This window comes from Drosophila persimilis, unplaced genomic scaffold (genome assembly GCF_003286085.1).
Source record: "Drosophila persimilis strain 14011-0111.01,24,50 unplaced genomic scaffold, DperRS2 tig00001427-arrow-arrow-pilon, whole genome shotgun sequence".
Taxonomy (NCBI): Eukaryota; Metazoa; Arthropoda; class Insecta; order Diptera; family Drosophilidae; genus Drosophila; species Drosophila persimilis.
Window position 1 is genome coordinate 1 of NW_020825491.1, and position 15,268 is coordinate 15,268.

The window sequence follows — 15,268 nt, forward strand, 5'->3', positions numbered from 1 at the left end:
GTACGTCCCGGTCCGCTCAGATAAGAGAGTGGAGTGTAGTAGAGTGCTCAAAGTAGAGTTATAGACTATGTAGTATACTATGTGGGCATGGAGGACATTTTACTCCCCATTTAGAGCTCTGGCAAATGGTCGAGATAAGAATTTATATAAAAAAAATCGCGTACGAGTATGGAAAGGATACTAGGAAACGGGATACAGGTGGTCAAAGGGACAGATCAGCATGGATACGTAAACGAAGAAGATCACCGGTCAGATCTTTGTCGGCTGCGGTATCGCTCATTGGCGAGAACGCCCACCCTACCATGATCCTTCAGGGCCACCTATTAACAGTCAGAATTCCTTCAAATAAGCCTTCTATTCGATATTGTCTTACATTTATACATTATAGGGTATTACTATACAGCATATACTGGGGAAGGAATATCATAAGGGCGAGGTAGGGTATAATGATCTTAAATCTATAAAACTGATTAGTAGTAGGTATATATAAATGCATGTATAAAACCGTGATCATGAGGATTACCTCAACAGAATTACACCACTGATCGAAAAATTTTACTGAACTGTGGGCGTTCGTTTTCCAAATGGTCGAACGGCTGCCCCAGTATTGACGATATATAACTGGCGCGTCCACTCAAATTAAATCATCACTTTGAGCCGCACTTGGCACTTGCACTAGGCTTTGACTTTGGCTTGACCTTGGTTTAGAGAACTGGGTCAGCTCTACAAGACTTTTTTTTTCCACGGCCGGTCACTCTGACGGTCACGAGGAGAGAAAGAAAGAGGCTGGGTCTACTAAAAACAGCAACCCACGTTTACCCACACTTTCTATGGTATTCTTCTGTTATACAGGATCCAGACACAGCAATATTTTATAAAATATAGTGCATGGCAGAAAAATTGCATATCAAAGCGTTGCCTCTTGGTCGCAAATCGGCATCCACAAATCTCAGAGATCAGATAATTTTTATAGCCAAAGGGAACAAATCAATTTGCACTGGCTACGCAGCGCCCGACGTCACGCTCAGACTGATTTTCTGTCTCTCTCGCACGCACTCTTTGTCGTGTCGTTTAATATTAGCGGCGTCTGCCGGAGGAAATCCATACTGACTAAGTATCGGGTATAACTGTAGAGTTGCGGTGTCCGCAGCAACTCACAACGTTCCCCCTCGTTTTTATATAAATTCTTATCTCGACCATTTTCCAGAGCTCTAAATGGGCAGTAAAATGTCCTCCAGGCCCACATAGTATACTACATAGTCTATAACTCTACTTTGAGCACTCTACTACACTCCACTCTCTTATCTGAGCGGACCGGGACGTACGCTTCTAAGCACTTGACCTTGATAGTGGCGCCGGTGATGAGCCAGGCTCTCGGTTTCATCTCGGCCGGACGCAAAACGAGCTGTCGCTATGAGTACTCAAGTCAACGTTCTTCAGTAAAGAGCAGCACCAGTAAAACAAAGTAAAAACCAACGAGGGGGAACGTTGTGAGTTGCTGCGGACACCGCAACTCTACAGTTATACCCGATACTTAGTCAGTATGGATTTCCTCCGGCAGACGCCGCTAATATTAAACGACACGACAAAGAGTGCGTGCGAGAGAGACAGAAAATCAGGCTGAGCGTGACGTCGGGCGCTGCGTAGCCAGTGCAAATTGATTTCTTGCTTTTGGCTACAAAAATAATCCGATCTGCTCCAGATTCAGCAATCTGATAGATATGGTCATTCTCTATGATTCTGCGTTTTTAGTTTTCTCGAATCTGCAATATTGTGGATGCAACAGATTTTCGTCCTTTGTGTGGGCGGTAGGGGGTAGGGCGAAATTCTGAGATATACGTTTTAAAGTGAGATCTAACAGAAGTGCGGATACCAAATTTGGTTACTCTAGCCTTAATAGTCTCTGAGATTTGTGGATGCCCCAGATTTTAGTCCTTTGCGGGGGCGGAAGGGGGTGTGGCGAAATTTGGACACGAAACGGTCAAGGTCCGATATCACAGGAGTGTGGATACCAAATTTGGTTGCTCTGGCTCTTATAGGTTCTGAGATCCTTGAACTCATATTTTGCAATTGGCAAAACCGACCATGAATCCTGTGTGTTAGAGAGAGACAGAGCGAGAAAGAGTGAAATTGTTTTCTTGATTCTGGCTATAATAATTATACGATCTGGTTCAGATATTGCACTCTAGAAGATATAGTCATCTTCTACGATTCTGCGTTTTTAGTTTTTTCGTATCGTCAAAATTGTTGATGCCACAGATTTTCGTCCTTTGTGGGGGCGGAAGTGGGCGGGGCAAAGTTTTGAAATATTTTTGTAGCAGTGACATATCACAGAAGTTTGGATCCAAAACATCGTTGCTCTAGCTCTTATAGTCTTTGAGCATTAGGCGCTGAAGGGGACGGACAGACGGACGGACGGACAGACGGACAGACAGACATGGCTCAATCGACTCGGCTATTGATGCTGATCAATAATATATATACTTTATGGGGTCGGAAACAATTCCTTCTGAACGTTACACACATCCACTTTTACCACAAATCTAATATACCCCAATACTCATTTTGAGTATCGGGTATAATAAAAACCAACGGTTGAACGTTGTGAGTTGCTGCGGACACCGCAACTCTACAGTTATACCCGATACTAAGTCAGTATGGCTCTCCTCCGGCAGACGCTGCTAATATTGAACGACACGACAAGGAATGCGTGCGAGAGAGACAGAAAATCAGTCTGAGCGTGACGTCGGTCGCTGCGTAGCCAGTGCAAATTGATTTCTTGCTTTTGGCTACAAAAATAATCCGATCTGCTCCAGATTCAGCAAGCTGATAGATATGGTCGCTATCTATGATTCTGCGTTTTTAGTTTTCTCGAATCTGCAATATTGTGGATGCAACAGACCTTCGTTCTTTGTGTAGGCGGTAGGGGGTAGGGAGAAATTCTGAGATATACGTTTTAAAGTGAGATCTAACAAAAGTGCGGATACCAAATTTGGTTACTCTAGCCTTAATAGTCTCTGAGATTTGTGGATGCCCCAGATTTTCGTCCTTTGCGGGGGCGGAAGGGGGTGTGGCGAAATTTGGACACGAAACGGTCAAGGTCCGATATCACAGGAGTGTGGATACCAAATTTGGTTGCTCTGGCTCTTATAGGTTCTGAGATCCTTGAACTCATATTTTGCAATTGGCAAAACCGACCATGAATCCTGTGTGTTAGAGAGAGACAGAGCGAGAAAGAATGAAATTGTTTTCTTGATTCTGGCTATAATAATTATACGATCTGGTTGAGATTTTACATTCTAGAACATATAAACATCCTCTACGATTCTGAGTTTTTGGCTTTATCGTATCTTTAAAAATGTGGGTGCCACAGATTTTCGTCCTTTGTGGGGGCGGAAGTGGGCGGGGCGAAGTTCTGAACTATTTTTGTAGCAGGGACATATCACAGAAGTCTGGATCCAAAGCATCGTTGCTCTAGCTCTTATAGTCTTTGAGCACTAGGCGCTGAAGGGGACGGACGGACGGACAGACAGACAGGGCTCAATCGACTCGGCTATTGATGCTGATCAAGAATATATATACTTTATGGAGTCGGAAACGATTCCTTCTGGACGTTACACACATCCACTTTTACCACAAATCTAATATACCCCAATACTCATTTTGAGTATCGGGTATAACTAGGCCGAAAAAAAATTCGAGTTGAAGATCTTGTGAGCTTTGATAAAGCTTATCAACAGCTGTTTTGCGACCAAGCGGCAACGCTTTGATATGCAATTTTTCTGCCGTGCACTATATTTCATTAAATATTGCTGTGTCTGGATCCTGTATAATAGAAGAAGACCATAGAAAGTGTGGGAAAACGTGGGTTGCTGTTTTTAGTAGTCCCAGCCTCTTTCTTTCTGTTCTTTCCGCGTAGGATTAGCACCACTAGTATCTACGTGTTACAACGCTGGTCTAGAAGTTACGGATTGGTTATACCCGGACACCTCTATTGGCCACGTGCCCGTACCACCGGTTTAACCCCCATCTGAAAAGAATGAATGTGCGGTAACTATTCGTTGGTCTTCAACCATGATCACGGTTTTATACATGCATTTATATATACCTACTACTAATCAGTTTTATAGATTTAAGATCATTATGATATTCCTTCCCCAGTATATGCTGTATAGTAATACCCTATAAATGTAAGACAATATCGAATAGCAGGCTTATTTGAAGGGATCCTGACTGTTAATAGGTGGCCCTGAAGGATCATGGTAGGGTGGGCATTCTCGCCAATGAGCGATACCGCAGCCAACAAAGATCTGACCGGTGATCTTCTTCGTTTACGTATCCATGCTGATCTGTCCCTTTGACCCCCTGTATCCCGTTTCCTAGTATCCTTTCCATACTCGTACGCGATTTTTTTTATATAAATTCTTATCTCGACCATTTGCCAGACCTCTAAATGGGTAGTAAAATGTCCTCCATGCCCACATAGTATACTACATAGTCTATAACTCTACTTTGAGAACTCTACTTCACTCCACTCTCTTATCTGAGCGGACCGGGACGTACGCTTCTAAGCACTTGACCTTGATAGTGGCGCCGGTGATGAGCCCGGCTCTCGGTTTCATCTCGGCTGCGACGCAAAACGAGCTGTCGCTATGAGTACTCAAGTCAACGTTCTTCAGTAAAGAGCAGCACCAGTAAAACAAACTAAAAACCAACGAGGGGGAACGTTGTGAGTTGCTGCGGACACCGCAACTCTACAGTTATACCCGATACTAAGTCAGTATGGCTCTCCTCCGGCAGACGCTGCTAATATTGAACGACACGACAAAGAATGCGTGCGAGAGAGACAGAAAAGCAGTCTGAGCGTGACGTCGGTCGCTGCGTAGCCAGTGCAAATTGATTTCTTGCTTTTGGCTACAAAAATAATCCGATCTGGTCCAGATTCAGCAAGCTGATAGATATTGTCGCTATCTATGATTCTGCGTTTTTAGTTTTCTCGAATCTGCAATAATGTGGATGTCGAATGTGGATGCAACAGATTTTCGTCCTTTGTGTGGGCTGTAGGGGGTAGGGCGAAATTATGAGATATACGTTTTAAAGTGAGATCTAACAGAAGTGCGGATACCAAATTTGGTTACTCTAGCCTTAATAGTCTCTGAGATTTGTGGAAGCCCGAGATTTTCGTCCTTTGCGGGGGCGCAAGGGGGTGTGGCGAAATTTGGACACGAAACGGTCAAGGTCCGATATCACAGGAGTGTGGATACCAAATTTGGTTGCTCTGGCTCTTATAGGTTCTGAGATCCTTGAACTCATATTTTGCAATTGGCAAAACCGACCATGAATCCTGTGTGTTAGAGAGAGACAGAGCGAGAAAGAATGAAATTGTTTTCTTGATTCTGGCTATAATAATTATACGATCTGGTTGAGATTTTACATTCTAGAACATATAAACATCCTCTACGATTCTGAGTTTTTGGCTTTATCGTATCTTTAAAAATGTGGGTGCCACAGATTTTCGTCCTTTGTGGGGGCGGAAGTGGGCGGGGCGAAGTTCTGAACTACTTTTGTAGCAGTGACATATCACAGAAGTCTGGATCCAAAGCATCGTTGCTCTAGCTCTTATAGTCTTTGAGCACTAGGCGCTGAAGGGGACGGACGGACGGACGGACGGACAGACAGACAGGGCTCAATCGACTCGGCTATTGATGCTGATCAAGAATATATATACTTTATGGAGTCGGAAACGATTCCTTCTGGACGTTACACACATCCACTTTTACCACAAATCTAATATACCCCAATACTCATTTTGAGTATCGGGTATAACTAGGCCGTACAAAAATTCGAGTAGAAGATCTTGTGAGCTTTGATAAAGCTTATCAACAGCTGTTTTGCGACCAAGCGGCAACGCTTTGATATGCAATTTTTCTGCTGTGCACTATATTTCATTAAATATTGCTGTGTCTGGATCCTGTATAACAGAAGAAGACCATAGAAAGTGTGGGAAAACGTGGGTTGCTGTTTTTAGTAGTCCCAGCCTCTTTCTTTCTCTCCTCGTGACCGTCAGAGTGACCGGCCGTGGAAAAAAAAGTCTTGTAGAGCTGACCCAGTTCTCTAAACCAAGGTCAAGCCAAAGTCAAAGCCTAGTGCAAGTGCCAAGTTCGGCTCAAAGTGATGATTTAATTTGAGTGGACGCGCCAGTTATATATCGTCAATACTGGGGCAGCCGTTCGACCATTTGGAAAACGAACGCCCACAGTTCAGTAAAATTTTTCGATCAGTCGTGTAATTCTGTTGAGGTAATTATCCACCCAGCTACAGAGACCCGTTGAAAAATTTCTGTTCTTTCCGCGTAGGATTAGCACCACTAGTATCAACGTATTACAACGCTGGTCTAGAAGTTACGGATTGGTTATTCCCGGACACCTCTATTGGCCACGTGCCCGTACCACCGGTTTAACCCCCATCTGAAAAGAATGAATGTGCGGTAACTGTTCGTTGGTCTTCAACCATGATCACGGTTTTATACATGCATTTATATATACCTACTACTATTCAGTTTTATAGATTTAAGATCATTATACCCTACCTCTCCCTTATGATATTCCTTCCCCAGTATATGCTGTATAGTAATACCCTATAAATGTAAGACAATATCGAATAGCAGGCTTATTTGAAGGGATCCTGACTGTTAATAGGTGGCCCTGAAGGATCATGGTAGGGTGGGCGTTCTCGCCAATGAGCGATACCGCAGCCGACAAAGATCTGACCGGTGATCTTCTTCGTTTACGTATCCATGCTGATCTGTCCCTTTGACCCCCTGTATCCCGTTTCCTAGTATCCTTTCCATACTCGTACGCGATTTTTTTTATATAAATTCTTATCTCGACCATTTGCCAGAGCTCTAAATGGGGAGTAAAATGTCCTCCATGCCCACATAGTATACTACATAGTCTATAACTCTACTTTGAGAACTCTACTTCACTCCACTCTCTTATCTGAGCGGACCGGGACGTACGCTTCTAAGCACTTGACCTTGATAGTGGCGCCGGTGATGAGCCCGGCTCTCGGTTTCATCTCGGCTGCGACGCAGCTGTCGCTATGAGTACTCAAGTCAACGTTCTTCAGTAAAGAGCAGCACCAGTAAAACAAACTAAAAACCAACGAGGGGGAACGTTGTGAGTTGCTGCGGACACCGCAACTCTACAGTTATACCCGATACTTAGTCAGTATGGCTCTCCTCCGGCAGACGCTGCTAATATTGAACGACAGGACTAAGAATGCGTGCGAGAGAGACAGAAAATCAGTCTGAGCGTGACGTCGGGCGCTGCGTAGCCAGTGCAAATTGATTTGTTCCCTTTGGCTATAAAAATGATCTGATCTCTGAGATTTGTGGATGCCCCAGATTTTCGTCATTTGCGGAGGCGGAAGGGGGTGTGGCGAAATTTGGACACGAAACCGTCAAGGTCCGATATTACAGGAGTGTGGATACCAAATTTGGTTACTCTGGCTCTTATAGGTTCTGAGATCCTTGAACTCAATTTTGCAATTGGCAAAACCGACCATGAAACCTGTGTGTTAGAGAGAGACAGAGAACGAAAGAATGAAATTGTTTTCTTGATTCTGGCTATAATAATTATACGATCTGGTTGAGATTATGCAATCTAGAACATATAGTCATCCTCTACGATTCTGCGTTTTTGGTTTTATCGTATCTTTAAAAATGTGGATGCCACAGATTTTCTTCCTTTGTGGGGGCTAAAGTGGGCGGGGCGAAGTTCTGAAATATTTTTGTAGTAGTGACATATCACAGAAGTCTGGATCCAAAACATCGTTGCTTTAGCTCTTATAGTCTTTGAGCACTAGGCGCTGAAGGGGACGGACAGACGGACGGACGGACGGACGGACAGACGGACAGACAGGGCTCAATCGACTCGGCTATTGATGCTGATCATGAATATATATACTTTATGGGGTCGGAAACGATTCCTTCTGGACGTTACACACATCCAATTTTACCACAAATCTAATATACCCCAATACTCATTTTGAGTATCGGGTATAATAACGAGGGGGAACGTTGTGAGTTGCTGCGGACACCGCAACTCTACAGTTATACCCGATACTTAGTCAGTATGGCTCTCCTCCGGCAGACGCTGCTAATATTGAACGACATGACTAAGAATGCGTGCGAGAGAGACAGAAAATCAGTCTGAGCGTGACGTCGGGCGCTGCGTAGCCAGTGCAAATTGATTTCTTGCTTTTGGCTACAAAAATGATCCGATCTGATCCAGATTCAGCAAGCTGATAGATATGGTCGCTATCTATGATTCTGCGTTTTTAGTTTATTCGAATCTGCAATATTGTGGATGCAACAGATTTTCGTCCTTTGTGTGGGCGGCAGTGGGTAGGGCGAAATTCTGTGATATACGTTTTAAAGTGAGATCTAACAGAAGTGCGGATACCAAATTTGGTTACTCTAGCCTTAATAGTCTCTGAGATTTGTGGTTGCCCCAGATTTTAGTCCTTTGCGGGGGCGGAAGGGGGTGTGGCGAAATTTGGACACGAAACGGTCAAGGTCCGATATCACAGGAGTGTGGATACCAAATTTGGTTGCTCTGGCTCTTATAGGTTCTGAGATCCTTGAACTCATATTTTGCAATTGGCAAAACCGACCATGAATCCTGTGTGTTAGAGAGAGACAGAGCGAGAAAGAATGAAATTGTTTTCTTGATTCTGGCTATAATAATTATACGATCTGGTTGAGATTTTACATTCTAGAACATATAAACATCCTCTACGATTCTGAGTTTTTGGCTTTATCGTATCTTTAAAAATGTGGGTGCCACAGATTTTCGTCCTTTGTGGGGGCGGAAGTGGGCGGGGCGAATCTGAACTACTTTTGCGACCAAGCGGCAACGCTTTGATATGCAATTTTTCTGCTGTGCACTATATTTCATTAAATATTGCTGTGTCTGGATCCTGTATAACAGAAGAAGACCATAGAAAGTGTGGGAAAACGTGGGTTGCTGTTTTTAGTAGTCCCAGCCTCTTTCTTTCTCTCCTCGTGACCGTCAGAGTGACCGGCCGTGGAAAAAAAAGTCTTGTAGAGCTGACCCAGTTCTCTAAACCAAGGTCAAGCCAAAGTCAAAGCCTAGTGCAAGTGCCAAGTGCGGCTCAAAGTGATGATTTAATTTGAGTGGACGCGCCAGTTATATATCGTCAATACTGGGGCAGCCGTTCGACCATTTGGAAAACGAACGCCCACAGTTCAGTAAAATTTTTCGATCAGTGGTGTAATTCTGTTGAGGTAATCCACCCAGCTACAGAGACCCGTTGAAAAATTTCTGTTCTTTCCGCGTAGGATTAGCACCACTAGTATCTACGTATTACAACGCTGGTCTAGAAGTTACGGATTGGTTATTCCCGAACACCTCTATTGGCCACGTGCCCGTACCACCGGTTTAACCCCCATCTGAAAAGAATGAATGTGCGGTAACTATTCGTTGGTCTTCAACCATGATCACGGTTTTATACATGCATTTATATATACCTACTACTAATCAGTTTTATAGATTTAAGATCATTATACCCTACCTCGCCCTTATGATATTCCTTCCCCAGTATATGCTGTATAGTAATACCCTATAAATGTAAGACAATATCGAATAGCAGGCTTATTTGAAGGGATCCTGACTGTTAATAGGTGGCCCTGAAGGATCATGGTAGGGTGGGCGTTCTCGCCAATGAGCGATACCGCAGCCGACAAAGATCTGACCGGGGATCTTCGTTTACGTATTCATGCTGATCTGTCCCTTTGACCCCCTGTATCCCGTTTCCTAGTATCCTTTCCATACTCGTACGCGATTTTTTTTATATAAATTCTTATCTCGACCATTTGCCAGAGCTCTAAATGGGTAGTAAAATGTCCTCCATGTCCACATAGTATACTACATAGTCTATAACTCTACTTTGAGCACTCCACTCTCTTATCTGAGCGGACCGGGACGTACGCTTCTAAGCATTTGACCTTGATAGTGGCGCCGGTGATGAGCCCGGCTCTCGGTTTCATCTCGGCTGCGACGCAAAACGAGCTGTCGCTATGAGTACTCAAGTCAACGTTCTTCAGTAAAGAGCAGCACCAGTAAAACAAACTAAAAACCAACGAGGGGGAACGTTGTGAGTTGCTGCGGACACCGCAACTCTACAGTTATATTATATTAAACGACACGACAAAGAGTGCGTGCGAGAGAGACAGAAAATCAGTCTGAGCGTGACGTCGGGCGCTGCGTAGCCAGTGCAAATTGATTTGTTCCCTTTGGCTATAAAAATGATCTGATCTCTGAGATTTGTGGATGCCCCAGATTTTCGTCCTTTGTGGGGGCGGAAGTGGGCGGGGCGAAGTTCTGAACTATTTTTGTAGCAGGGACATATCACAGAAGTCTGGATCCAAAGCATCGTTGCTCTAGCTCTTATAGTCTTTGAGCACTAGGCGCTGAAGGGGACGGACGGACGGACGGACGGACGGACGGACAGACAGACAGGGCTCAATCGACTCGGCTATTGATGCTGATCAAGAATATATATACTTTATGGAGTCGGAAACGATTCCTTCTGGACGTTACACACATCCACTTTTACCACAAATCTAATATACCCCAATACTCATTTTGAGTATCGGGTATAACTAGGCCGTAAAAATATTCGAGTTGAAGATCTTGTGAGCTTTGATAAAGCTTATCAACAGCTGTTTCGCGACCAAGCGGCAACGCTTTGATATGCAATTTTTCTGCCGTGCACTATATTTCATTAAATATTGCTGTGTCTGGATCCTGTATAACAGAAGAAGACCATAGAAAGTGTGGGAAAACGTGGGTTGCTGTTTTTAGTAGTCCCAGCCTCTTTCTTTCTCTCCTCGTGACCGTCAGAGTGACCGGCCGTGGAAAAAAAAGTCTTGTAGAGCTGACCCAGGTCTCTAAACCAAGGTCAAGCCAAAGTCAAAGCCTAGTGCAAGTGCCAAGTGCGGCTCAAAGTGATGATTTAATTTGAGTGGACGCGCCAGTTATATATCGTCAATACTGGGGCAGCCGTTCGACCATTTGGAAAACGAACGCCCACAGTTCAGTAAAATTTTTCGATCAGTCGTGTAATTCTGTTGAGGTAATTATCCACCCAGCTACAGAGACCCGTTGAAAAATTTCTGTTCTTTCCGCGTAGGATTAGCACCACTAGTATCAACGTATTACAACGCTGGTCTAGAAGTTACGGATTGGTTATTCCCGAACACCTCTATTGGCCACGTGCCCGTACCACCGGTTTAACCCCCATCTGAAAAGAATGAATGTGCGGTAACTATTCGTTGGTCTTCAACCATGATCATGGTTTTATACATGCATTTATATATACCTACTACTAATCAGTTTTATAGATTTAAGATCATTATACCCTACCTCGCCCTTATGATATTCCTTCCCCAGTATATGCTGTATAGTAATACCCAATAAATGTAAGACAATATCGAATAGCAGGCTTATTTGAAGGGATCCTGACTGTTAATAGGTGGCCCTGAAGGATCATGGTAGGGTGGGCGTTCTCGCCAATGAGCGATACCGCAGCCGACAAAGATCTGACCGGTGATCTTCTTCGTTTACGTATCCATGCTGATCTGTCCCTTTGACCCCCTGTATCCCGTTTCCTAGTATCCTTTCCATACTCGTACGCGATTTTTTTTATATAAATTCTTATCTCGACCATTTGCCAGAGCTCTAAATGGGTAGTAAAATGTCCTCCATGTCCACATAGTATACTACATAGTCTATAACTCTACTTTGAGCACTCTACTTCACTCCACTCTCTTATCTAAGCGGACCGGGACGTACGCTTCTAAGCACTTGACCTTGATAGTGGCGCTGGTGATGAGCCCGGCTCTCGGTTTCATCTCGGCTACGACGCAAAACGAGCTGTCGCTATGAGTACTCAAGTCAACGTTCTTCAGTAAAGAGCAGCACCAGTAAAACAAACTAAAAACCAACGAGGGGGAACGTTGTGAGTTGCTGCGGACACCGCAACTCTACAGTTATATTATATTAAACGACACGACAAAGAGTGCGTGCGAGAGAGACAGAAAATCAGTCTGAGCGTGACGTCGGGCGCTGCGTAGCCAGTGCAAATTGATTTGTTCCCTTTGGCTATAAAAATGATCTGATCTCTGAGATTTGTGGATGCCCGATGCCAGATTTTCGTCACTTGCGGTGGTGGAAGGTGGTGTGGCGAAATTTGGACACGAAACGGTCAAGGTCCGATATTACAGGAGTGTGGATACCAAATTTGGTTACTCTGGCTCTTATAGGTTCTGAGATCCTTGAACTCAATTTTGCAATTGGCAAAACCGCCCATGAAACCTGTGTGTTAGAGAGAGACAGAGAACGAAAGAATGAAATTGTTTTCTTGATTCTGGCTATAATAATTATACGATCTGGTTGAGATTTTACATTCTAGAACATATAAACATCCTCTACGATTCTGAGTTTTTGGCTCTATCGTATCTTTAATAAAAATGTGGGTGCCACAGATTTTCGTCCTTTGTGGGGGCGGAAGTGGGCGGGGCGAAGTTCTGAACTATTTTTGTAGCAGGGACATATCACAGAAGTCTGGATCCAAAGCATCGTTGCTCTAGCTCTTATAGTCTTTGAGCACTAGGCGCTGAAGGGGACGGACGGACGGACGGACAGACAGACAGGGCTCAATCGACTCGGCTATTGATGCTGATCAAGAATATATATACTTTATGGGGTCGGAAACGATTCCTTCTGGAAGTTACACACATCCACTTTTACCACAAATCTAATATACCCCAATACTTATTTTGAGTATCGGGTATAATAAAAACCAAAAATAGCCAAGATTGCTTTGATCTTCTTCCTGTTCGCCCTGTTCGCCGTAAGTGGAGATAGAAGTGGTCGAAAAGGAACAGTGACTGATTGTGGTTTTACTGTAAGTCTGATTTCAGGTGTGCATGTGTGCTCGCGTGCCTCGTGAGGAGCCCACCAAGCCAGTTGAGGCTTAGCTCAACGACCTGCTGGCAAAGGTCAAGGACTTTTTCAACGAGGATAGCGTTAAGGTAAGTCTAGCCGACACTAGCCGACCTTAACAGACCAGACAAAAACGTATGCCTAATTTACTCGATTGCTTCTGCACGACTTCCATGATTAGGCCAAGGCTGCTGCTGAAGAAGGTCTAGCTGTGAACGAGCAGATCCAAAAGGCGCCCAAACCCTAAAAATGCAGCTCTAAAGCAACGAATTTAAAAATCAAATCAAATCAAAAGGTTTAAACTACAATTGAAAGGTTTTTAGCGTCAGCTCAATAATGCAAAAACATCCACAAACGGAGCTGGATCCGGGTCATGGCAAATAGCCGGTACAGGGCCTGAGGTCCCGCCAAGGGAAGCTCCTGGCGGTTTGCGCACTTGCCGGTTGAATCGAAAATATGGCGGTAGATACGCGGGCGTGTGCAGCTGCTTGGCGCTGCAGACACTCTGCGGCATCTGGATCAAATGGTCGACCATAAGGGACACTCGTGGGGTAGTCGAAAGCAATAGCTGGCCGCTGACGGTGATTTTTTCCCCAGCTCTTTTCAGACGTAGACGCAGCACCCAATCCTCCTCAAAGGCACGAATCGTCTGTGGGGATCGGGATAAGAGATCATCAGAGGTATGCTGCAGACGAGTTCTGGTTCTCCAAAACCTTACCTCAGACTCGAGGGTCCGTGGGTGTAAACCCTCTGAGCGGTGTATCCACTTCATTCTCAAGGTGAAAAATTCCACCCGGCTAGCACTCAGCACCCGATGGAGCTGCAACACGGGCTTTTGGGCCTCAAGCTCCCTGTCCTCGACATGCAGCAGAATATCTAGGATCTCCTTTCCCTGCTTCTGGGGAAACCTACAGTCGGAATCATGTGAGACGCTGTCCTTGTAGGGGCCCTTCCAAGAACAGCCCAGGCAGTGGTACTTGCAGCAAACCACACGCCCCTCACAAACGAACTCCAAGTGTCTGGAGAGATCTTTCCTATCTGAGAACTGGTCATTGCAGCTGGGGCAGCTGATGGGTAGCTCCCAGAGAGTCTGGCGCACCACTAGATTCTGCTCCTGATCGTAGTTTCTAATGAGCGATCGACAACTGGGGCAGCAGGCACGCGTTTTATTGAAGATGGCAACAGCCAGAACGGCGGTCTTGCAGTCCTCACACATGATATGCCCATGGCTGCACTGAAAGAAGTCGTGTAGTTGTGGAACCTCGCGGCACACAACGCACACCAGTATGTTATGCAGTCGCTCACGAAGATCGGATACGCCACCACCCGAGGACCCGCCGACCTCACCCTCACTGCTGTCCATAGTAGTCGAAATCTCATTCAAAGTACTTTCATCTTTACTTGCAACATCTGACAATCGCTGCCTCTTGGCGGCTGGGGGCTGCTCGTTGTTGTTGACATTGGGGTTGGCATTCGACATTCTGAAGGGTATTTCGGCCAGCAGCCTCGGCCTGGCTTTACAGTATGTGTGCGTGCTTTATTCAACAATTCTGATTGCCTGTTGTTGCAGAGTGAACTGATACTCTGGTGTAAAGTACGAGCACAAGGTTACGAGTTTTCCAAGGCCACGCTGGTTCCCTGAAAATTACAAATTTAAAAACAGAGGATACACACAGAGAAAAACGGCATAGTAGGCACCCATGAATAGTTTAATTTAATAGAATGCACTTTGATCTACACATAAATGTACTCAAAAATATTTGTAATGCGGCCCAAGGCGTTCAATGGGTCTGGTGGGGTGGTGTCTCGGTGGACTGGTGGGCTGAAAAGTAACCTCTTTGACCGCCAAAGTGCTCTGCTATCGCAAACAAGATTACGGTGCCTATTAGTCCATGTTTCATGTAGAACATGTCAAATTAGATACATATGTTGCTGACATGTTTTTTTTTATTTATTTTTTTTTTTTGTTTTGGTATTTGATTGCTGCTGAATGGAATTTTTTTTGAGTGGCAAAACAGGAAGGAAATTGACGAAAAGTTGGATGAAAAGAATGGGGCTAATGCTCCTTCGATACACACCGACTCATCAAAACAAAAATCAGCCCGCGTGAGGAGATCATCGACGGCGCGGGGGAGACCTTTCGGAAATTATTTTTCGGACGGGATCAAATAAGTAGTTGGATAATCACTGCAACGACTGTCTATGAATGAGTGACCTAAAATAGCCTTATTGAATAA

The 15,268-nt window shown here is 44.6% G+C and overlaps 1 protein-coding gene across 1 annotated transcript; it reads right to left on the minus strand.

Annotated features, from left to right (window-relative positions):
* Positions 1 to 13,634: 13,634 nt before the first annotated feature.
* Positions 13,635 to 14,616, minus strand: LOC113566969 (cysteine and histidine-rich protein 1 homolog). Its single transcript, XM_026994212.1, has 2 exons — positions 13,779 to 14,616; positions 13,635 to 13,744 (listed from the first exon to the last, which is right to left on the minus strand). The coding sequence occupies exons 1-2, from the start codon at positions 14,509 to 14,511 to the stop codon at positions 13,635 to 13,637; spliced, it is 843 nt and encodes a 280-aa protein (XP_026850013.1). The 5' UTR covers positions 14,512 to 14,616.
* Positions 14,617 to 15,268: the final 652 nt, after the last annotated feature.

Coding starts and splice junctions, on each gene's coding strand:
- LOC113566969 (XM_026994212.1), bottom strand. CDS start 14,511: ATGTCGAATGCCAACCCCAATGTCAACAACAACGAGCAGCCCCCAGCC. Junction 13,745..13,778: donor GTGGATACACCGCTCAGAGG/GTTTACACCCAC, acceptor GTCTGAGGTAAG/GTTTTGGAGAACCAGAACTC.